At 48.4% G+C, this 26,281-nt stretch overlaps 1 protein-coding gene across 3 annotated transcripts; it reads right to left on the minus strand.

Moving 5' to 3' along the window:
- Positions 1–447: 447 nt before the first annotated feature.
- Xrcc1 (X-ray repair cross complementing 1) lies at positions 448–26,183 on the minus strand. Of its 3 annotated transcripts, none has more exons than XM_013068639.3 (17): positions 25,986–26,183; positions 25,495–25,587; positions 19,190–19,300; positions 8,584–8,742; positions 7,441–7,515; positions 7,234–7,345; positions 6,914–7,008; positions 6,708–6,819; positions 6,299–6,557; positions 5,884–6,000; positions 3,042–3,135; positions 2,777–2,906; positions 2,412–2,463; positions 2,187–2,326; positions 1,134–1,224; positions 721–796; positions 448–625 (listed from the first exon to the last, which is right to left on the minus strand). In XM_013068639.3, the coding sequence occupies exons 1-17, from the start codon at positions 26,034–26,036 to the stop codon at positions 512–514; spliced, it is 1,881 nt and encodes a 626-aa protein (XP_012924093.1). In that variant the 5' UTR covers positions 26,037–26,183; the 3' UTR covers positions 448–511. The 3 variants fall into 3 exon arrangements, with proteins under 3 accessions (XP_012924093.1, XP_004873144.1, XP_012924095.1); XM_004873087.4 differs by having other exon boundaries at positions 2,412–2,466; positions 25,986–26,180; XM_013068641.3 differs by lacking the exons at positions 19,190–19,300; positions 25,495–25,587; positions 25,986–26,183 and adding an exon at positions 15,620–15,771 and having other exon boundaries at positions 2,412–2,466.
- Positions 26,184–26,281: the final 98 nt, after the last annotated feature.

Here is a 26,281-nt window from a genome sequence, read left to right on the forward strand (position 1 = left end):
CTGCCTCGTGGATTAGGCACTATGCAGGGAATGCTACACCTGCAGCCACCTCTGAGAACCCTGGGGCAAGGGCTCTGCCCCTGGAGGAGGCAGACTGAGACAGACTAAGAGAGTGGCCGATCACATGGGCATCCAGACCTCCAGCCCACGTCCCACAGAAGGGCAACCCAGGAAAGGCTTGAAGGTCAGAACAGACCGAGGAGCAGTGCCAAGGGTCCAGTTCCCAACCCCCTGCCACCTCAGCACAGAGGCACGGGGCCAGGGAGAAGAGAGCCCCTTCCCTACCACACTTGGTGACAGAGCCAGGCCTTCTTCCTGGATCCCAGGACAGGGCCTCAAGGCAGCTCAGAGACCTGGCCTCAGGGAGTGGGACCAAAACCAAACATGAGCCATGAGCCACCAGCCTCTTGGAGCTTTGGCAGACTCCTGAGTGAGACGGGCAGCAGCTCCACACCAAGTCACCTTTATTAAACTCCGTTTGTGTGTGTGCACCGTGTACACAGTGCACAGTTCAGGCCTGCGGCACCACCCCGTAGAGCTGGTGGGGAAGCAACTTCTGCTTCTCGTTGCAACTGTAGATCCATCGGGGCCGGACAAATGCCAGGGAAGGGTTGTCCATCAGGGCCTATGAAAAGGAACATATAATTGGGGAGCGGGGGTGTGTAAAGGGGGGGTCAGGGTCTCCCTTCCTCTGGCCCCCTCCCCACCTCCAGGGCTCACCTCCTCAAAGCTAGAGTCCCATTCCTGTGCCGTGATCACAAACTGGACTCGGTCACTCATGTAGTCCTCTAGCTCCCTGGCAGGAGAGAGGAAAGGAGACAGAGGACATGGTGGGATCAGTGTCCCCGCTCTCAACACCTCACTTCCTGATTATCTCCAAAGTTCTGTCCTTTCCAGGCCCACTGATGCCCCTGCAGCTGCCTGTGGGGCCTCCACACTCCCAGTGTACCAGCCCTTTGGGAGGGGGAGATCCTCACTTTAGAGAGGAGCCTGAGGGAGGCAATGCACAGGCTGGCGTTCACTCCTCCCGGCTGTGCCCACGCTGCCAGGCACACCCTTCTGCTCTGGAATGCCTCCTTCCTGTCATGTCCCCCATCCTCTCCTGGACTATCACCCCCCAACCCCAGACTGACCCGTTAAAGGCTGTGACGTATCGAATGAGCTTCCGCCGCTCGTCCCCGGGGAACTCCCCATACAGGAAGAAGTGTTTGCCCTGGAAGAAGTCTGCAGGAGACAGTAGAAGGGGTAAGTGTGAGTCCTCTGAGGTCCACAGCACCACCCCAGAGGGACAGAACACTTGCAGCAGAGGCCAAGCGGGGTGGGCAGGCCTGATGGCAGGCAGCAGCCCCCAGGCTGGCAGCCCATCACAGCCTCTGGCGAGGCTGGCTGGTTTGTTCCTTTGCTTGTTGGCATTACTAATAGAAGACATGATGACTTATCACAACGTGTCTCTTACAGATGGGCTGCAACCACTGCATCAGCTTGGCCCCAGAAGCCACCCAAGAGCTGCAGCTTCTCCACCTGGGCAGCCTGGTCCTGACAGCTCCCTTCTCACCTTGACCTCCAGGTGGATCATTCTTTCCATTTTCACATGACTGTCAGGCCACTGACTACTGCCACTTTAGGGCTGTGGAGGATCAAAGTACTATCCTGTCATCAGCCGTGAGAAGCTGGGGAACAGCTCCTCTAGCACCCCAAAACCTTGCCTCCACTAGGACCCTGCTGCCTTTCTTCCTGTTAACTTGAAGAAGCCATGACTCCCGTGGTCCCCTACCCGGCGAGCCCCTGCAGCATCCCCAATTTCTTCCTTTCTCACAAATGTATGTACACACAGCATTCACGCTGGAATAAGCGATATTAAAGTGAATACGTGTGGCCATCACTCAGGTCCCCAGTGACAGCAGTGTCCTTGTCACTTGGCAGGCCCTAATGACACTTAGAAAGGAGTCCCAGGGCCTCGCCCTGGCACTGTGCAGCAAGGGGAGTGGTCAGAGCAAGAAGTCAAGAGGCAATAAAGACGGAAGACAGAGAGGATGCTGAAAGGAAGGGGAACAGGCCTAGTACAGCATGCAGGTGGCTGAGGCAGGGAGCGGGTGGGGCAGCGGGCTCCCAGGGCAGGCTGGGCAGGTCACAGCTCATAACTGGGGGGCAAGGTCCTACGCCAGAGGGGTGAAGGGATTTCCTACCTGGGAGCTCGGGAATTGGCTCCTCAGGCAGCTCTGGGTGACCCTCGTTATCGGTGTTCTCATCTGTGGAGCCGGCATATGGGTCCTCGCCGTTCTCCTCCTGGCCAGGGGGCAGCCTGTGCTCCCTCTGCTCGGCTACCCTGGTGGGTGAGAGCAGCAGAGTGGGCACGCAGAGTGAACCATTATGCCCAAGGCCAGGCTGCCCTGATCCAAGCCCCAACCTACCTCCTCAGCTCATCCTCAGTGTCCCCAGACTCTTCCGCACCATTGTCCCGTCCTGCTGCAAGTAGAAGCCCCGTCAATGAGAGGTGTCAGTGCTTTGTCTCCTCGGAAGTCTGGTTACCCTCCCTCTCAGGTAGCACCTGAGCATATACCCAGGCATCCCAAACTCAACCTCAGTTGACCTCCACATCCAGTTATCTGGAACCTGGGACCCCTCTGCTTCTACTTCATTTGTCTGTAACAGCTTTCTCCTCCCTCGGACCCAGGGGTCCAGGGTCACCCTCCTCCCTCAGACCCGGGGTCCAGGGCCAGCCTCCTCCCTCAGACCCAGGGATCCAAGACCCAACCCTCTTCCTGCAGACTCAAACCTGACTGCTCCTCCGTGTCAGAATTTTCCTGGGGTCCTACTGAGGCTGCTTTGATCTCTTTTGGGCTTGGGGGCTTCTGGGGCGAGCTGGATCCAGCTGCCAGGGGAGGCTTGACTTTGGTCTGGGGGCACTGAGAAGGGAGGGTCTGTGTGAGGAGGGTGGCAGTCAGGTATGAGGGGGGCTGCCCGCAGGAGGTGGGAGTGGAGAGGCTGGGGAACTGGAGCAGACCCATGTCACCCTCTCCCACCAGGCAGGGGCAGCAGACCTTTCTTGGAAGGCTGGGGGCTTCATCCCCACTGCTGCCGCTGGGGGAGGCCACCTCATCCTCGCTGCTGGAGTCGGGCCCTGCCATGAGGTACCTGGGGAGAAATGGAGGCTCGGAGGCTCAGACAAACAGGGCACCAAGTCTCCTGAGGGGGCTGGGCAGGATCTTCAGGAGGCATGGCCATGGGCGTTTACTGAACACTCAGTCAGGGCAGGGGCCCCCTCCCCAGTCAGCCAGGCCCCCAGCCACAGAGCCCTGAGCACACTCTGTTCCCTCCCTCTTAGGGAAAAAGCAAAACACAATCAGCCCTCCATATCTGGGGTTCCGCTTCTATGGATTCAACCTCAGATGGAAAATGAGGGACACCAGGACCAGGACACATCTGCACTGAGCACGCACACACTTTTGGTCATAATTCCCTAAACAACATAGTGTAACAAATATTTACACAGCATTTCCATATTAGTAGGTATATAAATTATCTAGAGAAGATTTAGAGTATATGGGAGGATGTGTATACGTTTCATGGAAATACCAGTTTTTTTGTAAGGAACTTGAGCATCTACAGATCTGTGGTCCTGGGACAACTTCCCTAGGATACCAGTGGATGCCTTGTAGGCTAAAAGCCCTGACACTATATGCATGGTTCCTTCCACCATAGACACTCCAAGAACAGAATCCTCCTGGCCTAACAGCAGTAGCCACGAGAAGGCTTATGTGGAACTTCTTAGGCATCAGGCACTGTGCTAAGCATGTGACAAATACTCAGCCACTGAATCCTGAGGCAGGGGCTGTTTTTAGCTGGATTTTACAGGTAAGAAAACCGGGACAAAGAGCGATCACTTAATTTCCCCAAATCACAGGGCAAGTCATGTGGGAGAAGGGAATGTGGGCTTTGCCTTCTGGGAAGTATCGAAGAACCTTCATAAATGATTTGGTGTTTCACAGCTGCTAAACACCATTCGTGCTTACGCTTTGTGGGATGGGGATCAAAGGCAGGGCCTTGTGCATGCTGAACAGGCATTCCATCACTCAGATCCAACCTGGCCCCAAACAGGTTTTTAAAAACTCTATTTGTAGCCAGTGTGGTGATGCATGACTGTAATCCTAGCACTTGGGGAGGCTGAGGCAAGAGAATCGAAAGTTTGATCCCAGTCTAGGCAGCTGAGAGGGACCATGTCTCAAAATAAAAAAAAAAATTAAAAAGGGCTGGGGATGTAGCTCAATGGGAAGGCTCAGGGTTCAATCCCTAGTACTGGAAAAAAAGAATGACAACAAAACATTCTCAATTTGTGATTATGGTGGGGAAAGCCATTCCCGGGACTCTTCCTTCTATCCTTGAACCGTTAAAATACACCATGTGTCTGAATTTTTTTATGTTAAAACCCACACACAGATCCGATACCTTGTCTTGTTCCCCTTTCCTCCCTGTCCTCTTTGGGGTCTTCTGGAACACAACAATCCAAATGTGGTTCCTTCTGCCCTGAATATATTCCCAATCCACCCCTTTTTGCATGCCTGTGGCCCCAGCCTCCTCGGGGGTCCCCACCTGCATTCTCTCAATACTCCATTCCTCCCAACAGAGCCTGAACCCCTCAAGGGTCTCTGTGACTCCCCACTGCTCACAGAGGAGACCCTAGAGGCCAGATGAGTTCAGAAGTTAGAACTTTTCAACTTTCAGAGAGGCAAATGCCAGGTATGCAGATTGTCACATTACACCCACAGATGGGTCTGGGAAGCACCCCGCAATCAAACCAGTACAATTTCTGCAATAAATATCATTACACACTGAAGGGAAAGAACACAACCCATGAACAGTGTCTTGTTAGAGCAGGACAGGATGGTTATGCAGCCAAGTGAGTTGGTGTTAAACCTAGATGAAAGCTCTTTGCTCCCAAAGAAGTATGGTTTCCTCAGCAAGGTACAAGGGGTCCATGGAGGTGGACGGAGCCCAAGACCCTGGCCAGCCCAAACTGAACCCACCCAGCTTTCCAGACTCACTGTCACCCAATACAGAGCCCCACTTCTGAATGCATTCAGGCCATGGAGTATAACTCACACAGGCCTCAGATCTGAGCCCGTGCTTCCCCAGCCTGAAGGTCTTCCATGACTGGGAGTGGTGGTGTGTGCTGATAATCTTAGCACTCTGGGAGGCTGAGACAGGAGGATTGCAAGTTCAAGCTCAGCCTGGGCAACTTAGTGAGATTCCATCTCCAAGTAAGGAATAAAAAAGAGCTGGGGATGAAGCTCAACACAACGATCCTGGGTTCAATCCCCAGTACCAAGGTGGAGGGAGGGATCCGCCTCCTACCATATGCTCAGCCCCACCTTCACTTCCTCTGGTCAAACGCACCAGGCTGCCCACCCTGTGCTCCTCACCCACCTCTTCAGCTGGGCTCACCTCTTGTCGTCCTGAAGACCTGCACTAGCTGTGGGCTCCCTGGGCCCCCACACTGACCCCTCACTTTAGTAAGAGCCTCCAGTGCTGTACAGCCCAGCCCAGTACAGAGCAGAGGCTTCGGGACCTGCTCCAAAAGACCATGCGTGACCCAGCGCTGTGTTCTCCCACCCCAAACCCCTGCCTGCACACGCTGGTCCTGCAGCCTGTGATGTCATCCTTCTCCACTGAGTAGGCTCCAAAGTCCTGTGACTCCCAGGCAGGCCCCGTCCCTCATCTGCAGGCCCCCAAGCCCTCCCCTCTTCTCAGAAGCCAGTTCACTCTGGGCTGGCACCTGAACTCCTGGCTGGCAGGCCCAGGTTCCTGGCATTCCCCAGCACAGGGTGTGCGGCAGGCTTAGCGTGTGCTGCGTGTGCCACACAGGTGCCCCCAGTGAGACCTCACCTCCGGGAGGGCAGCCGCCGCCGCATGCGGTAACAGTCCAGCACCCACTCTTTGCGCACGATGCGGCCTCCGAGGCCTAGGACCTGGCTGTACTTGGGGGTGTTCGCAAAGGCGCAGCTGGTGGGAGGCAGAATTGAGGGGTGTTGGTTAGATGTGACCTGAGGTGCAGAGGGGCAAGGGGGTGACAGAGAGAGGACGAAAAGAGCGAGGAAAGGCAGGCAGTGAGACACATGTGAGAGAAACAGAAAGAGATGTGAGACCAAGGAAGGGGTGGAGAAAGCATAGGCTCAGAGAGCCACGGAGGCAGAAAGACGGCAAAGGCAGACAAGCAGAGAAGCAGGGACACAGAGAGGAGGCCAGGAGGAGGCAGAGGGAGAGAGCACAGCAGGGTGTGGGGAGGCGGGCACAGGCCTACATGAGGTGAGTGCTGTCCGGGGTCCAGTCTGGCCGATACTTGGCACCCAGCTCCAGGGCCTTGTCCCGGAGGTCCGAGCGGAAGGGGTTCTGGAAGCCGCTCAGCACCACCACCACACCTTGAAGGATCTTCCCCAGCTCCTGTGGGCCGGCTTGGGCTCCCCTGGGCTCGGTGCCCTCTCCCCGGGGCTTCCTTGGTACAGCTCTCTGTGCTGTGGCAGGGACCGGGGCTGCAGCTGGGTTACGGGTGGGAGCTGGCACTAGGGACCCAAAGGGTACAGATTCGGTCAGCACCACTGGGACTACACGCCCAGCTCCTCCCCATCTCGGCCACAGGAGCACAGGCCCGGGCCACCTCCCCGAGGACACAGGAGCCCAGCCTGGGTTTAACAAGGGATCTATCGGCTCACATTTGGGTCTCTTGAGGGCAGGGGGTGAGAGCTGGGCTGACGGTTTGCTGGGGATCTTCCTTTCTTCTACATTCAAATCCAACTTCCTCTTCCCTTTGGTAGACTCCTGAGGCTGGGGGCGGGGGTAGGAGGGATAAGTTGAGGCTTCCAACTTCACAGCCACCCCAGCCCTGCACTTACTGAGGTCACCAATAAGGTGACCTCACCTTAGTGGTGCTGCCCACAGCCTTGGAGAGTGGAGACGTGGAGGCCTGGAGTGTAGCTGCTGCATAGCTGGGTCCTGCTGGGTCACTGGCTTTGGCTGTAGGAGAAAGTGGAGCCCTTATGAGACTGCTGGACCCAGAGACTCCTTAGTTCCTAGCTATGGAACACAGTGTAGCTCCCAGAAGGCAGCAGTGACTCACAAGTTCAGACCCTAGCCCTCCTTTCTCAGACCCAGGGCTCTAGCCCCAGCCCCTCACCTCTCTCAGACCCAGGAGGCGAGGGCCCCACCCTCTACTGACTCAGACCAGGTTTCAACACTCACCTGGGGATGTCTTGTTTATCCTGCCGAAGAAAAGGGCCCCCGGTCTCAGGGAGCTGGCGCTCTCATCCTCCTCCTTCACCCGGAACTGGCCAAGCTTAGTCACTGTCACCTTCTAAAGTCCCACAAGGTCAGCCCGTGTGAGGACTAGTGGCAGGTAAGGGCAGAGAATTAGGGAGAAGGCTCTGGGGCGTGGCGGGTAGATCTTACCTGGGATGGGACCTCTGCCTCCTCTTTGTCTGGAGGGCTATGAAGCCGTATAAAACTCAGGCCATAGGGGGAGTCCTGAGAAAGCAGGGGTGGGGTCAGGGCAGAGCCTAGCCCAAAACCCTCTCACTTAGGTAGGCCATTCCTTTGTTATGGACACATATGTCTAAGGAGGTGCCCTGAGGTTAATGAGATAACACTGAACTTCACTGAGTCCTAACTCTGGGCAGGCACAGCTCGAAACCTCCCATGCACCACATCCTTTAGCCCTCACTGCAACTGGCAGTCTGCTGCCAGTGCAAGTGAATCTACTTTCATGTTCTCAAATTCCTGCCTAGGAATGGGAGGGAGTGCTGGGAATCACTTCTAGAACACATAAATACTCCCGGTTCATCCCCCCTCTGGTGACTGGATGCAGAGCCAGAAGACAGGAGGAGCCTGGGTCCCTGAGTGACCTCCTGGAGAGAAGGCAGTTGACCAGCATCAGGGACAGCTTCACGGGCAAGACGGACACAAGTACTGTGTGGGGCCACTACATACTCAGGTCTCAGGGTGACCACAGCTTAGCATCCCCTATCGGATCAGGGAACAGAAGCCCAGAGAAGGTAGGCACTTGCCCAGGTTCACACAGCTAAAAAGTGGTACAGGGCCAGGGATTTAGCTCAGTGGTTCCGCCGCCTGCCTTGCAAGCGCAAGGACCCATGTTCGATCCCTGGTACAAAAAAAAAAAAAAGCTGACAGTTTGGGCCGGGAATTTAGCTCAGTGGTTTCGTCGCCTGCTGCGCAAGCACAAGGACCCAAGTTCTATCCCCAGTACCAAAAAAAAAAAAAAAAGTGTACAGACAGGATTTGAACCCAGAGGCTGACTCTAAATCCCATGATGTTAACTCCTAGCTCACTGGTAGTCTAGTAGACACCTCTAGCAAGTCAGCTGCCCCGTTCCCACTCCAATTCTGATGTTGCATTCACTTGCCTAGACTCCCTCCGGGGAACTAAGCTTCTCATCATGGGGTGGATTCCAACCCATTGCCAGGAACACAGGGACCCAGCTGCCCCATAAGCCCCTGGGGTCACCAGCTCTCCACGCCCCCCACATTCACTGTCGGCCCCTCAGTTCCCCGCACCCCCAGCTCCCACTCCAGTTACCTTGCTGTAGGGCTGGCTGCACACAATTTTGATCCGGTCCCAGTGCTTCTCAGCTGCTGTCCGGACCAGCTTGTCAGGCCCAAAAATTCGAACACGGTTGGGGTTTGAGCCACTGCGGCTCTCGGAAGGGGACATGAAAGATGAGGTAACCAGAAGCACCTGGGTAGGAGAAGGCACAGTGACTGAGAACCAGAGCTGGCTGGTTTAGATACCTCCTAGGCACCAGGCAAGAAGCAGGGGCCCCAAGAAGGTGATGGAGGTCACCAAACTCCAGCATGAGTCTCGATGTTTCTAGACATTTCTTTTTTTGTTTCTAGGCCTCTGGTGAGTCTTGTCCTGACACAGGCTTTAGAGGGATTTTATTTTATTTTTAAATTTTTAAATTTTTTTGAGCAGGGCATGGTGTCACATGCCTGTAATCCCAGCACTCTGGGAGGCTGAAGCAGGAGGATCACAAGTTTGAGCCCAGCAAAAAAAAAAATATTTCAATTGATTTATAATTGTACATATTAATGGGGTACAGTGTGACATTTCAATACATGAATACAATGTGTAATGATCAGATCAAGGTAACTGGCATATCCATCACTTCAGACATTTATACATTCATCATTTCTTTGCCTAGAAACTCTTATGGTTTTGATCCACAGTGCCCCCTAAAACACTTGTGGTCAGAGGTGGGGTATTTGGCAGATGGTTGGATGATTGAGGCTCTGATCCACAGATGAGATTTTAATGTGATGATGGCTGGGTGTTGTGCCGCACGCCTGTAATCCCAGTACTTGGGAGGCTGAGGAAGAAGGATTGCCGTGAGTTCGAGGCCAGCCTGGTCTACATAGTGAGTTCACAGCCAGCCCGAACTACATAGTGAGACCCTGTCTCAAAAAACAAACAAACAAAGAAACAAAAAGATTATAATGTGATGGCATGATAGAAGGTGATGGAAATGTAGGAGATGGAGCTTAGATGAAGAGAGTAAGTTGAGGGAGGTGTGACCTCGGAGACTACACCTTCTCCTCAGCCCCTTCCTCTCTGGCTCTTTTCCTCTCTCTGCTTCCCCACTGCCAGGAGGGGAGCAGCTCTGCCCCACCATGATGTTCTACCTCACTGCGGGCCCACAGCAATGGAGCCAGCTGACCATGGGCTGAAACTTCCATCCTGTGAGCCAAGATAAATCTTTCTTCCCTTGAGTTGATTTTTTTTCAGGTATTTGGTTGCAGGAACAAAAGGCTAACACAGGGACATTTAAAATCTTCTCTACTAGCTAGCTTGAAATATACAATTAATTATTGTCAATCAAGCTATCCTACTATGCCAAGGAACATTAGAAATTATTCCTCCTATTCAACTGCACCCCCTGTAACCACTAACCACCTTCTCTCCCACATACCCTTCCCAGGGCCTGGTAACCACTATTTTATTCTCTGTTCTTTTTGTGGAGACAACGTCTTAGCTTCCCTATGTAGGTAAAAACATATAGTATTTATCTTTATGCGCCTGGCTTATTTAATACAATGTCCTGCAGCTCCATTCATATTGCTGCAAATGACAGAATTTCCTTATTTATGGCCAAATAATATTCCATCATGTATCTATACAGCACTTTCTTTATCCAGCTGCAGACTGATGGACATTGTAGTTGGGTCTACATCTTGGCTACTGTGGATAATGTTGCAGTACACATGGGTGCGCAGAGTCTCGGTGACATGCTGCTCTCACTTCCTGTGGATTCACACCCAGGAAGGGGGCTGCTGGGTCACATTTGAGCCCAAACGGATGTTTCTAACCTCCAGATCTGTTTCTCCTTCCCTAAAGTCTTCCATGGAGTCCAATATCATGGTGGGCTACGTAGCAGAGTGAATTATTAAATGATAGCTTCTCCACTCAAATCCACCTGTTGCTGGCCTCTGTGATGTGATACCACAAGCAGCAGGAGGGGTCAGGCTGGGCTCCCTCCTGTCCACTTGCAGATACTATGAGTCCTGCCGCCACTGCTTCTGCGAGGCCCCTGATAAATCCAGTTGGTGGCTTCTTGACCCCTGGGAGCCAGCCTCATCCCGCCCCTCTCAGGGACATGGTGGGGCAGAGCTGCTCCTCAGCTTCCGAGTCTCAGACCCAGAGGACCCCACCTTCACACTGCTGGCCATCTGAGTCTCATGCATTCCTGCCTCTTTCTCCTTTCCCCACAGTCCTAGGGATGGGAGTGGTTGTCCATCAGAACTTAGTCTTGCAGGAACACCCAGTTACCAATCCTTGATATTAAAGTCTCTCTGTTAAAATAACTAGTATGAAAGTCAGAAGTGGCACCTGTTGTCTCAGCTACTCCAGAGGCTGAAGGAGGAGGATCCCTTGAGCCTAGGAGCTCGAGGTCAGCCTGGGTAACACAGGGAGACCCTGTCTCAAAAACCCACAATAACTGCTGTGGTCTCAGTCTCCCATGGGGGCATGACTGCCCTCAGTACTGATGCTTTAGTCTTCTTAGCGCCGATCCCAGGTGGCTTGATCTGTTATTATTTATTTATCTATTTATGTTTGCAGTGCTGAGGTCCAAACCCAGAGCCCTGCACATGCCAAGCAAGCACTCTACCACCGAGCTACACTCCAGCCCCAGCCTGGGCTCTGCAAAAGGCAGATGACATCTCTGAGACCATCCCCACCTCACAGAGAGCTGGGACCCCCTCCCCAAAGGCAGTGCTCTCGGGAGGTAAATCAGAGTCAGCAGGAGGGCTGTCTCAGCTTCTGAGAAAAAAGATAACATTTTCTCTGTAGAGAACTCCTAGCCACAAGTCTTCCTCTCAAAGATCTGGAATAAAAAGTCACACTAGCTAACTGCATTGGGAGACCCAAGGTGAACATTGTAAGTGGTCCTTCAACACAGTATCGCCCAACCCAGGCAACTCTCCTGTGAAGGAACAGGGTCTTAAAGAATTCTCACAGACAGCCATAATTCCAGCTACTCAGAAGGCTGAGGGAGGCCGGTGTGGTGCCACACATCTGTCATCCCAGCACTCAGGAGACTAAAGCAAGGAGATCACTGTGCTTTCAAGGCCAGCCTAAACTACGTAGAGAGACCCGGTCTCGGGGAAAAAAGGAGGGAAAAAAAAAAAGGAGAAGGCGGTTAAGGCAGGAGGATAGTAAATTGGAGCCCAGCTTGGGTAACCTAGTAAGACCTTATCTCAAAAATTTTTAAAACATTTTTAAAAGGGCTGGAGATATAGCTCAACACTCCCTGAGTCCAAGGTCACACACATAGATGCATACCCAAAGAACAAAAGTCAATGGTTAAAAATACACACACGCTATCACCACTCCTGTTCAATATAGTTCTGGAAACATTAGCCACAGCAATTAGAAAAGAGAAAGAAATAAAAGGAATAAAAATAGGAAAGGAAGAAGTTAAACATTTTTTTTGGTACAGGGGATAGAACTTGGGTCCTTGCACCTGCAAGGCAGGTGGCAGAACCACTGAGCTAAATCCCTGGCCCTAAACTGTCATTATTTGCTGACAATATGATACTTTACATAGAAGACCCAAAAAACTCCGCCAAAAGACTTCTAGACTTAATTGACAGATTCAGTAGAGTAGCTGGATACAAGGTCAACATTCAGAAAACAATAGCCTTCTTATACCCAAATAACAGACTTACTGAGAGAGAAATTAGGGAAACAATTCCTTTTACAATAGCATCCAAAAAACTAAAATATCTAGGAATCAATCTAACAAAGGAAGCAAAAGACCTCTACACTGAAAACTACAGCACTCTGAAAAAAGAGATCAAGGAGGATATAAGAAAATGGAAAGGCATCTCTTGTTCCTGGGTAGGAAGAACCAATATAATGAAAATGGCCAGACTTCCAAAATTGCTATATAGATTTAAGGCAATGGCAATTGAAATCCCAACAATATATTTCACAGAACTAGAGAAAACAATCCAAAAATTCATTTGGACCAGAGGAGACCTAGAATAGCAAAAGCAATTCTAAGCAACAGAGACATGGCTGGGGTTATCACAATCCCCAACTTGAAACTATACTACAAAGCTACTGTGATAAAAACAGCATGCTACTGGCAAAGAAACAGACCTGAGGATCAGTGGAATAGATTAGATGATACGGAAACAACTCCAGACATGCTCAGCCACCTCATCTTTGACAAAGGAGCCAACCACCCTTGTTGGAGGAAAGATGGCCTATTTAATAAATGGTAATGGAAAAACTGGATCTCAACCTGCCAAAGATTAAAACTAGACCCATACCTATCACCATGCACTAAACTAAGATCAAAGTGGATTAAAGATCTAAATATTAAAACAGAAACACTAAACTTGCTGGAAGATAAGTTAGGTACAACTCTGAAGACATTGGCATAGGAAAAGACTTTATGAACAAAACCTCAGTAGCACAGGAACTAGCACAAAGAATCAACAACTGGGATCTTATCTTATTAAAAAGCTTCTGCACTGCAAAAGAAACCACCAACAGAGCTAAGAGACAACCTACAATGTGGGAAAAAAATTTTAGCAGCTGTACCTCAGACAAAGGGCTACTATCTAGAATATATAAAGAACTGAAAAAAATCAGACCTCCCCAAATTCAAAGACCCAATTCAAAAATGGGCATCTGAAATGAACAGACATTTCTCAGACAAAAAAGTAAAAGAAGTAAATAAACATACGAAAAAATGTTCAACATCACTGGTCATTTGAGAGATGCAGATGAAAACAACACTGAGATTCCACCTTACCCTACAAAGAATGGCTGCTATCAAAAAATCAACCAACAACAAATGCTGGCGGGGGTGTGGGGAGAAAGGAACCCTTCTCCATTGTTGGTGTGGGAGAGCAGACTGGTGCATCCACTGTGGAAATCAGTATGGAGATACCTCAAAGAACTAGGACTAGAGGTCCCATTTGACCCAGATATTCCCCTGCTGGGTATCTTCCCAAAAGAATTAAAAGAATCATACCACAGCGATAAATGTGGACCCATGTTTATAGAGGCACAGTTTGTAATAGCTAAAGCTTGGAAACAGCCCAAGTGCCCACCAACTGGAAACTGGATAAAAAAGATGGTTTTCTGGGGCCAGGGATTTAGCTCAGTGGTTCTGCCACCTGCCTCACAAATGGAAGGTCCCAAGTTCGATCCCCGGTACCAAAAAAAAAAAAAAAAAAAAAAAAAGATGTGTTTTTTTATAAAATGGAGTACTACTCAGCCATAAAGAACAAGAAACTAGAGACATTTATAGCTAAATGGATGCATATTGAGGCCATACTCTTAAGTGAAATACATAGGACACACATGTAAATACTGACTAGTTTCTCTAGTGTGAGAAACTGAAAGTGTAAATAAGGATTAAAATAATTGATAATTTGAAATAGGAAGAAAAGGTCCAAAGGGGGAGGGGAGGGGAAAGGGAAAGGAAAGAAGGGAAAGAAAAAATTATGAGAAAAGGAAAAAATGGAAACAAAGTCTTTGTAAATAGAGAAAAGAGCACAGGGAATGGGGAACAAATAAGAACCAAGATATATCATGTACAGGTACAAGCATCCAATGATAAATGTAAATGTACTGTATACCTAAAATGTACCAATAAAAGAATTTAAGCAAAACACACACACACACACACACACACACACACACACACACGCACACACACACATGCCTTCGAAGACATAGCTGCCATGACTTAGATTCGGCAAAAACTGCAAACTACAGACTCAGACTCACAAAAGATGCACATATTCAAATTATAAGTCATGCAATATAAAAATAAGTTTGCTTAATAGATTAAAGAATTAAGTGGAGATAGTGACAGTATGATGAAGGAACAAAATGACAATCAAAACTGACCAAGCAGTTTTGAAAGAATGGAAGAACTATGTGCTTATATAAAGGAATAAACCACAATTGGTCCAAGCAACCCATCACTCTGCCAGTGGTTGGACCATGACCCAGTTCTGGCCAATCAGATAGAGAGGAAGTGTGCTGGGGGCTTCTAGAAAACACTGTCCTTCCCCCTTAAAGAGAAAAGAAGAAAAGGACCATGGGCTGGGGATTTAGCTCAGTGGCACCGCGCCTGCCTTGCAAGTGCAAGGTCCTGAGTTCCATCCCTGGTACAAAAAAAAAGAGGACCCTGGCGTTTCTGCCATCCCACCTCCTCCCCCCACTTCTTGCTCTAATGCTACCGAGTGATGTTGATGTTTGGAGCAGCAATAATCATCTTGTGACCAGGAGGCCATATCCAAAAGAATCAAGAGGTGCCAACTAAGCACCTTATCTTTGTTAAGCTTCTGCCACCCTCATCTCTTCTCTTTTTTTTTTTTTTTTTTGAGTACTGGGGATTGAACTCAAGACCTCAAATTTGCCAGGGAGGCACTGTGCTGCTCAGCTAAATCCCCAGCCTCTCGTTTTTGGTTTTTTTGGTTTTTTTTCAGGACCTTGTGCTTGCAAGGCAGGCAGTGGAACCACTGAGTTAAATCCCCCGCCCTTGTTAAGCTTCTGTATCAACTCCAGGTCTGCCTAATTCCAGACTTCCTTCCTAAAGAGAGAACAAATCTGTTTCCTTATCCAGTAAGCAACTTCTAGTTGGGTGTATTTTGTTACTTACTAGTCTTTTCCAGCGGATGTCTCCAGAAATTGACAAAATTAGAAAATAAAAGCCTCTTGATCAAAAAATTATAGAAGATAACTATATGTCTTTGTGCCTAGTTCTAATTGTAAAAAGGAAACAAAATAGGCAAAGAAAATTACCTATTATTACCGATTCTGAGCTGACAGGGACCCCAAATTTTTTATCTGGGGACAAAATGAAGGGAAATGCGAACTGGGCTGGCACTTACTACTTGCACTAAGAGGCACATTTCCTCTGAACATCTTCTGCCATTCACTTAAAGGGAAAACCAGGCTGCCTTTACATGTTCAAAACTCAAGCCTCAATCTCTTGTCTGCCCTAACTCCAAATCCTGTGAGTCCTTTATGTACAGTTTGGATAAGGGAAGAAAGAATGTGCTGATTTTGTAGAAAGCGGTGTTGGTACCTGCTAGTATGTCCCTCGAGTTCAAATTGTAGGTGACATCAATCTTGATCACCCCTCCATTGCCCTTTTCCCTTTTCCTTCTTGGTTCTTCCAGTTTCTCAGGGGCAGAAACCAAGCAATGTGTGAGCCCCAAAGTCTTCAGTTCAGTTATGGCTGGAAATTGTAACAGAAATCTGAGACCCAAGCAGAAGTTTCATTAAAAATCTTGAAGCAGCAAGACACTGTTGGCCTAGGTGTTCTCAGACCTCGGGAACACTAAACACTGCCGGAGCCATTCCTTCTTGCTAGATCAGCAAGCAAAGGCTGGTAAATATTCACACACCAGACATGATAACATTTTAGCTGAAGTGCAATGATCCACTTTTGTCATTATTAAGTAGAATTCTGATCTACATCTGTGTTCCAAGAGAAGCACAGAACTTTTTCGTGATAGTCGCAAGGACTGTTAACATACATCATCTTGAGAATAAAAATGTTTGTTACTGGAAACCTCATTTGGTAAAACATTCCTTACAGAACATAAAAAGCACTTGAGGAAATTCAACATGTGCTCAGGATGAAAGTTCTCAACAAACTAGTAACAGACAGGAACTTTCTCGGCCTGACAAAGGACACCTATAAAAAAAAGACTAGAGCTAATGTCATATTTAATACTAAAAGACTCAACTCCCTACCCCAGTAACAGAAGCCAGCCAAGTGTGTGGCTTTTGCTGCTCCAACACTGCATAAGAGGAATCAGTCAGTGTGACAGGGTAAGAAAAATTAAAAAGAAATATACAGACTGGAAAGGAAGAAAACTGTCTTTATTCACAGATGGCACGACTGTCTCTGCAGAAAATCCCAAGGGATCTACACAAACTGCCATAATTAGTAGGTGACCAGGCATTTGTGGCACACACTTGGAGGCTGAGGCAGGAGGATCACAAATTCAAGCCCAGATCGGGCAACTTATCAAGACCTTGTCTCTAAATATAAAAAATAACTGACTGGGAATGTCTGTATCTTAGTCCAAAGAGCCTGGGTTCAATCCCCAGTACTGCAAAACAAAACAAAAACTGCTAAACTTAGCAAAGTCACAAGATACAAAGTCAATACACAAAAATCAATTGTAAATTGCACTGAGAAGAATATAACCTCACTTCTGTGGTATTCAGGTCAAAAGGGTGTAACCTAAATTTAATTATAAGGAAACACCAGACATTTTGTCCAATGAATGATATTTAACAAAAATCACTGGCCTATGCTCTTCAAAAGCATCAAGGCATGAAACAAAGTGGCAGGAACTGTTTCTGGCAAAAGAAAACTAAGGAAATGTGATAAATCAACGCAATGCAGCACTGTAAAATCTTTTGCAATAAAGAACATTATTGCTAGCCAAGTATGGTGATGCAGGCCTGCAATCCCAGCACTCTGGGAGGCTGAGGCAGAAGGACTGCAAACCCCCACACAGCCTAGGCAACTCCGTGAGACCTGGTCTCAAAAAGGGCTGGGAATGTAGCTCAGTATGAAGGTTGCAGGTTCCATCTCTAGCACCACTGAAAAAAGAGAGAGAGAGAGAGAGAGAAAGAAAAGAACATTATTGGAACAAAGAAGGAAATCTTGAAAAAGGCCTGAGATGACACATTATTATATCAATGTTAATTTCTTAATTTTGACAATTGTATTAGTTAGAAAATGTCTTTGTTTTTTGGAAAAAGTCAGGAGAGTATGCAGAAATAAAGAGGCATGATGTATACAACTTACTCTCACTTCAGGAAAACATGAACATGTATTAACATTGGCAATCTGAGCGAATACGGAAGTTCCTTGGACCACCTTTGCAACTTTTCTGTAGGCCTGAAGCTAATCAATCAATCAGTCAATCCACAAAGTCATTGACAAGCTGGTTTGATACTTTATATGAAAATAAACACAAAGGATGTACAACAGCCAAGAGAATCTATGGGAAAAAACAAATTTCCCATTAATCAATGATCTGCTCCTGCTAGAATGTCTCGTCCCCTTGTTGCTAGGACCTCGCTCGCCTCAGTGCTCTCCACTCCACTGTCTCCTGCACCGCCCATTACCCCTTCAAGACACCGTGTGTTCAATAAATAGTGGCAAGCTCCAGGAGACAGCGTCTTAGCCTGGTAAGAGCTCTGACCATCCTGGGCCCCCTTTACACAGAAAATATTTCGTCTTGTCTTTTGTTATCCTGTCACTGGACCCTTGGTCAGGTGGTTGGAAGTTTGCACAGCTTTCAATAAAATGGTGCTGGGAAACTGGCTATCCACATGCAGAAGACTGAATCTAGACCCATATCTCTCACTGTGTACTAAACTAAAATCAAAATGGATCAAAGATCTAAATGTTACAACAGGGTCGGGGGTTTAGCTCAGTGGTTCCGCCCCCTGCCTCGCAAGCTCAAGGACCCAAGTTCAATCCCTGGTACCAAAAAAAATAAAATAAAATAAAATAAATGTTACAACAGAAACAATCTGCTGAAAGAAAAAATAGATAAAACTCTTGATGACAGAGGCAAAGGCAAAGACTTTCTGAACAGAACCCCAATTACACATGAAATGACACAATCACCAAATGAGATCATATCAAATTAAAAAGCTCTGCATAGCAAATGAAGCAACCAATAGAGTGAAAAGACAACCTAAAGAATGGGAAAAAATTTTGCCAGCTATTCCTCCAACAGAGAACTAACATCTAGAATATATAAACATTTCAAAAAAATTAAAGCCCCTCCCAAAAATAAAAGGCCCAATCAAAAAATGGGCAACTAAATGAATAGACACTTCTCAGAAGATATATAAATGGCCAATAAATACATTAAAAATGTTCAACATCTCTGGCCATTAGAGAAATGCAAATTAAAAGAACACTGGGGCTGGGGATTTATCCCTGGTACCAAAAAACAACAACAACAACAACAAAATGACACTGAAGTTGAGTGTGGTATAGTGATGCATACCTATAATCCCAGCATTGTGGAGGCTGAGGCAGGAGGATTGCTACAAGCTCAAGGCCAGCCTGAACTACATAGTGAGATCCTGTCTCAAAAAAAAGAAAGGAAAAAAAGGGCCTGGGATTTAGCTCAGTGGTTCTGCTGCCTGCCTCACAAGTGCAAGGTCCCAAGTTTGATCCCCATACCAAAAAAGAAAAGAAAAAAAACAATGAGATTCTATCTTATTCTAAAAAGAATGACTATCATGAAGAAATCAAATAACAAATGCTGGTGAGACTGCAGGGGGAAAAAGGAACCTTTTTCTACATTGTTGGTGGGAGGGTAAACTAGTACAGCCACTATGGAAAATCCTCAAAAAACTAAAAGAAATTCTGTTCAAGCCACCTATTCCCCTTCTAGGTCTCTTCCTGAAACAGTTAAAGACATCACATTACAGTGACACATGTATACCCATGTAGGTAGCAGCACAATTCGTAACAGCTAAACCCTGGAAGCAGACTGTATGTCCATGGACAGATGAAGAAAGAGAGTGTGGTATTTTCACAAAGTGGACCCCTAGGGAACAGCCATGGGGACATCTGGGGTGGAGGTCAGCGTCTCACTGCCCTGCTTACCTCATAGTCTTGCTCACCAGCCCCGCCGGCCGAGCTGCCCACCAGCACCTCTACGAAGGCCGAGCCATTGTTCCCAATGTCCACGCTGTGGATCTGCTCCTCCTTCTCCAGCTGTGGGCACACAAAGGTCACCATCAGTGCCTGCTGTGGCCTTGGGCTGACTGTAGGGCAGGGACCGAAGGAGGGACGAACCCCATCTGGGCCACCATCTTCCCTGGAATGTCACCTGTGTGTCAGCAGGAACCATGTCCCTAGCACACAGCACATGCTACGACGTGGAGCAGGATGTTCCCTGTGTGAATCTGTCCACCCTGACCCTGCCTCCAGATCCACCACTCCTCCAGGATGCTGGAGAAAGCACTTTCTGTACAAAGGGTTCTGCAAAAGGATCTGCCTGACAGTTGAAGGTACAGAAAGGTGTGCATGCACGCAGGGGAGTCAGGAAAGGCTGAGGCGAGGCTCCTATCTCCCACTTTGGGGCTTTTTTTATTAGGATCCTGGAGTGACAGGTTATTACAACCCTCAAAGGTGCCCGATCCAGCACCTTACACTGCCCTCCCCTGCCTCAAGGGACCATCTGCTGGTCCTATCTGCTCTATCACCTCCCACTCAGGAGGACACCAAGATACTACCAGCCCAGTGTGACATACATGGCTGCACAGGAAGAAACCTGGACTCAGGCTGAGGTGGGTCTGGGTCGAAATCTAGCCCTACCATTTCCAAACTGTATCCAGGGTCTCTGAGGGGCAGTTTCCTCATACATGAAAGGGGAGGGTCATCCTATTCACCCTCCTTCTGCAGGGAGTTGAGATGACCCAGAATAGCAACAGCAGCCGGCATCTGGGAGCTCACAATGTACCAGACAGGCATCTGCCCTGTTCATAGCAACCCTGGGAGGCAGGTACTATAATTATCTCCAGGTCGTACATGAGCAGCGGCAGGCAGGAAGTGCTTATGTCACTGTACTTTGTTGTGCAGGCAAAGCCCAAGGGGACCGGCCAGGCTGGTTAGAGCATGCACTCCTGCACCCAGCACTGCCCGCTGGAGGTGGCAGAGGCAGTGGCAGGAGCGATGGTGGTGGCAAGGGGAGGGCCTTCCCGAGGATGAGCCCCACAGACGACTGCGGCCAGATCCCTCTGTTCGAGCTGTGCCTGACTCCAATCCAACCCTGGGGCTGCTCTGCTGCTCCACTACCCCCTCTTCCCTATACCTTCCCATTACCATTGCCAGTGCCTGTCTTTGGGTCTCTGCTCAGATGCTACCTCTCCAGAGATGAGTACAGAGGATCCTCACCTCCTACCTGCTACTCTATCCCTAACAGGTGTGTTGCTCTTCATTGGCAGTGCTTGGTAGTCTATAAATACATATTTGTATTTGTCTAGTATTTGTCTCCCCCTACTCAACTTTTAAGCCGCATGAGAGGAGGGACAATGTATGAGCCGTTCGGGCTGTGTACCAATGTCAAAAACAGTCTGTGAGCCGGGGATGGTGGTGCACACTTGGAATCCCAGCACTCTAGGAGGCTGAGGCAGAAGGATCACAAGTTTGAACCCAGGCTGGGCAAATTAGTGAGATCCTGTCTCAAAACAATAGAAGATTCTGGAGAGCTGGGCATGATGGAGCACACCTGTAATCCTAGCACTGGGTAAGCTGAGGCAGGAAGATTACCATGAATTCAAGGCCAGCCTGGGCTACATAATAAGTTAAGATCAGCCTGGACTACATACATAGCAAGATCCTTTCTCACCGCTCCCCGACAAATGAGGGGCCAGGGTGCAGCTCAGCAGTAGAGACTATGCTCAGTATGCATGAAGACCTTAAATTCGATCCCAGCACCAAAAGAAAAAAGAAAGAAGCTGCACTGATAAATGGTCTACTATCAATGAACCTCAAAAGCATTATGCTAGGGCCGGGGATGTAGCTCAGTGGCAAGCTTGAGGTCCTAAGTTTGATCCCCAGTACCAAAAAAACAAAAACAAAATACATATGCTAAGTAAAACAAAGCATATACAAAAGTCCACATATACATTTATATGAAATGTCCAAAGCAGGCAAAGGCACAGAAAGAAGAGCAGTGGTTGCCAAGAGCAACGTGGGGGTGGGGAGTAGGAAGCGACTGTTACTGGTTCTGAGGTGTCTTTTGGGAGTGATGAAAACACTAGGTGAGAGTGGAGATGGTTGCAGAACACAGGCAGTGTAAGTACCAAGCACTGGTTTGCACTGCTTACATGCATGGAGTGAATTTTGTTGTGATGTTCATCTCAGAAAAGAAGTGTGTTCTCCATGAGTTACCTCTCAAGACACGGGCTCAGGATGGGGTGTCATCTGTGGCCCACATTTGTGAGCCTTTGTTGGGAAGACGCAATGCGTGAGTGAGTCAAATGGGACACAGAAGGTTGGCAAAGCCCCTGACAGATACCGTGTGAAAAAACTTGCACATTGGGCCAGGGATTTAGCTCAGTGGTTTCACCCCCTGCTACGCAGGTGCAAGGACCCGAGTTCAATCCCCAGTACCAAAAACAAAAAACAAAAAAACTTGCACATGCATGAATGCAAAGTCACACATCACTTAGAAGACTGACGGAGAACTGTATATGGTGATGGCAGATTTCCATGACAAACTGTTATGGGGAGAACAGTATAGATACCATGTATTTTGATTTTTTTATACACACTTGTATGTGTACAAAATGAGCCAGAAAGGCCACACAATGAGCTGCTCATAGCAGTTGCCTCAGGAGTTAGGCACTGGGTAGCAGGAGTAGGGGTGGGAGCAGGCAGAGATCAGAAGAAAAAGAGATTTTCTTTCTTACAAAGTAAAGTTATTTGACTCTGGCAGTTTACGTGGAAGATTCAGAGCCTAAGTCTAATGGTGAAGCTGTGGTTGAAGCTGTCAGCTGAGCAGCTGAAGAGAAGTGGATCGGTATCTGGGTGTCTGATGCCTATGGAGAGGACAACTTTTCTGTCTAGGGGGTGATGAAGATGGTTACAAAGAAGAGGAAGATGACAATTCAGAGACTGAGCTGTTGAACACTGCTTCTAAAGAAAGCACCTACATGGGCCGGAGATTTAGCTCAGTGGTTTCACCGCCTGCTGTGCAAGGGCAAGGACCTGAGTTCGATCCCCAGTACCAAAAAAAAAAAAAAAAAAGAAAGAAAGCACCTGCAGTGACGCACAGAGGTTCCACCTGGACTGCGTCCCAGCCATCCCCTCTGGGCCAGGAGTGGTTGGCAAAGAGGTTGAACTCCCTGCCTGGGAGCAGGTGATGGGTTGGTTACAGGGCTTCCTGTGGCTACTGCAAACAAAAAAAGTATGGGGCTGTCATGAGCAGTGGGCTGAACCCCATGTGGCAATTTACAAGACGTTGCAAAACAGTGTTTGGAGAAAATACAAGGTAGTAGGAAAACTCACAAGGGAGCCTACTGTCTTAGTGTCCAGATATTTCTCATCAGAGAAGCCTAAAATTAGCACTGGGTGAATGTGGAGTTGCCTTGCATGTTGGTCATTGCCAGACACAACTGGATTTCCCAGAGGGTCTCCGCTATGAACAAAGTCACCAACTGCTGCAGTGCTGAGCTCCCCACTTCTGTGCTAGGTCCCTGCAGTTTATCCTCTCCACATGGAACCTGAAAGATCGTGTGAAGATCAAGTCGGATCGAATCCCTCCTCTCTGCTCAGAGCCTCAAGTGGCTCGTCTCACCCACGTAAAAGTCTTCACAATGGCTTCCCAGAAAGCTCCTCTCCTACCTCTCTCACCTTGGCTGACCCCGCCCTGGCCATACAGGGTTCCTTATTGTTCCTCCAATGTGTGGGGCATAGCCTTCTCTAGAGTGGCTCCCAGATGTATGCATAGCTCACCTTGGTCAAATGTCACTTTCTCAGGGTGCCTTTCCTTGACTTCCCTATTTAAATAAAAACTCCTAGCCACACTATGTTATGTCTGTTGGTCTTTCCCTAATACCGTGACAGCTCCACAGGACTGAGTACTATTTATCTCGTGCTGTATGGGCCCAGAACCTCACACAGAACATGGAATATGAAAGACACTTAATCAATACTTGCTGAATGAATGAGTGAATGAAAAAACAAGTGAAACCACCTACTCTCTAGTGCAAATTCCTGCCTCTATGTTGGCAGCTTCTACATCTCTATCTCCGACTCTACATCTGACTCCTAATTGCCTCCTGATTGCTACCTCAAAGTTACATCAAAGCTGGACATCACGACCAAAATGCATCACCTTCTCAAGCTGCTCCCACTCAGGGTTTCCTGTTTTGGTGACAGCTACAATACTTCTTCAGGTCAGAGGATCCTGTTCCTTGCCCCTCTGGCTCCCCCCTCTCCATGTTCTGCCTCTTCTTCCTCCAGTCTCTTTGCTCTACCTTCAGCCAGGCTAAAACTGAATGTCATTTCTCTGGGGTCACCTGAATGAGAACCCAGCATCACCCATAATAAAATTACAAATCCCTCCCTTTATACAAACACCTCCGTGTTGACAGAGCATTTCTGCAGACATTATGTCACCGGATTTTTACAACCAACCCGGGCTTAGATTCATCCCCCAATGTACAGATGAGACTGGGTTTAGAGAAATGAAAAAATGTGCCTGAGGTCACAGAGTATGAAGAAGAGCTGGGGTTTGAATCCAGTTCCCAAAACTAAATCCTCTGCAGTCTGGATCTCCCACAGTTTAAAAGAATGGCTTTCAGGTAAATTGTGTAATTTCTGTGGGCTTCAGTTTTCTCATCTATAAAATGAAGATAAATAACAGATCCTAGGTCATAAAGTTTTTATAAGGATTCAATTAATCAAACCATGTGAGGTGTTCAGAATGGTGATTGTCAGTTTGTAATGTTAAATAATGTTAGTTTTTGTTATTATTCTTCTATTAGAGATTTAGGAGATACTTAACTACAATCAGTCAGATAATTTTATGAGTCTATATATTTCTAAGAAGAGAATCCTCAGTTAATTCTCAGAAGGCTCTGTGACCTACATTTTTCAGAACCCCTGAACATAAGAGAGACCAAGAATATGCTCAGTATCAGACACAATCATGTAAGTCTTGCCCTCACAATCCCACTGACTTCTGTCCCCAAATACCCCTCCATCAGAGCTAAGGAATATGGTCAACATTCAGAAAGTCAGTGTGTGGCCTTGGGAGTGTGCAGCTGGGTAGTAGCATGCATAAGGCCCTAGGCTCAATGTCTAGCCCTAGCAATAGGGAGAAAAAAAACTAAACAACAAAACAAAAAAGAACTAAGATGTGTTATGTACAGTGTACCAACTCCCCACAATGAATGTAATCATTATGTACTGCAAACATGCACTAATAAAAATTATACAACAACAACGAAACAGCTGGGCATGGTGCTGTACACCTGCAATCCCAGCAACTGAGGAGGCTGGGGCAAGAGGGTCAAGTATCTGGGGTCAGCCTGGGCAACTTAGCAAGTCCCTGTCTCAAAATAAAAATTTTTAAAAGGCTGGGAATATAGCTCAGTGGTTGAGTGCTTGCTTAACATGTGTAAGGCCCTGGGTTCCATGCCTAGGGCTGGGGGGGAAAAATGCTGCTGTGTGAACACAAAGCAGGATGATTAAGTGGTCAAAAGCACCACATTCAGTTGTGAACTCAAGTCTTAGCACTATCATTTATTAGTGGTGACAGCCCTCATATCACACCTCTGAGGTAAAACATCCAGGATATCACCTGACAATGGGCAGATTTTTAAAAATGCATTAGCTCTCTTATCTGTGATAGGAATGATCTATTCAGAATACTACAACCATCTCAGATCAAGCCTCCCTTTCCTATTTGCTCCCCTCCCAATCCACAGGGCCCGGTATGGAGTTGGTGAAAATATGCACAAAAGGCTCTTAGAAAGAAGCCAGCCAACACTCCAGAAACGGTAGCTTAGACTGGCTACTTCATTCCCCTGCCCCAGTGCCTCTATTTCTCCACCTCTAAAACGAAGTTGATTTGTTCAGATAATCTTCTGGACAACTTCCCTCCCTGAGCCCACTGAGTCTAGGAAGCTGGATACACAGCAAATAGTTCATTCTGTTCCAGATGAGGAAGCTGAGGCCCAGAGGGTAGAAGCAACCTACCCAGGGCTACAGACCACGCATAGTCTTCCGGTCTCCTGTCTCCTCTGTTGAAGGGATTATGCAGCCTGCTTTCCAAGCAAGGAAGCTGAGGGTCAAAGGGGGATGTGACTCAGTCCACTGCCATTTGGCTCAGCAGAATCTGGACCCTGGGATTCCACAACCCTAGAAAGGAGGAGGGAGGGGGTGGGTAGGATCACCTGTAAGACCACAGAGATGGACTTCTCGCCGGCCTTGGCTGCCCGCCATTTCCGGTAAGTATCTGCCTTGAGAAGGTTTTCTGCACAATGGGTCTGAGGACAAAAGTTGAAAAGGAGAGTTAAGGCAGAGATGAGAGCTAGGCCCCCAGTTTTCAGACAACTCCTTGGGGTCCTCCTGCCCTCTGCGATCCCCCAGATTTAAGTTCCCCTGTCAATCCCCCCACACCCTGCCTCAAATTTCCTCCACAGTACTTCCCTGGAAGTTTCCTACGGGCTCCCCTATTCCTGCTTTTCTCTTCGGAAGTTCCACAGAAACCCAAAAGTTCCCCAATACCACATCTCCTCCAAGATCCACATTTAGCTTCTGGAAATCCCCCCCATGACCCTCCTTGGGCTTCCATGAAGTTCTCTTTTATACACCAAAAGTTCTTACGGAGCCCCCTTTATTTATTCTCTCACGTCTGCCAACCTCCCCCACGCCAGTCCCTCACCGAGTCCTGGCTGCTGCAAGACACGACGTGGCGAAGGCGAATCTCCGGCATGTCAAAGCCGTGAGCTTCACCTAGACTGGAGGCTGAGGAAGGGTCCGGTTTGGGGGGCGGGGAAGGGGTGCTTCCCTGCGCGGGTTTAAGTGCGCAAGCGCGCAAGGCTCGGGCCTTTCAAACTGCGGCGCGCAGCGCTCGCGTCGACTCAGCGCAAGCGCAGTCGATCCTCTCCGGAGAGAGGCGCTGCGTTCCCTAGCAACGAGCTTTTCCTTTGGCCCCGCCTCTCAGATTCCACCACTCTA

This window comes from Heterocephalus glaber, unplaced genomic scaffold (genome assembly GCF_053883595.1).
Source record: "Heterocephalus glaber isolate CG9 unplaced genomic scaffold, H.glaber_assembly_v1.0 deba00001744, whole genome shotgun sequence".
Lineage (NCBI taxonomy): Eukaryota > Metazoa > Chordata > Mammalia > Rodentia > Bathyergidae > Heterocephalus > Heterocephalus glaber.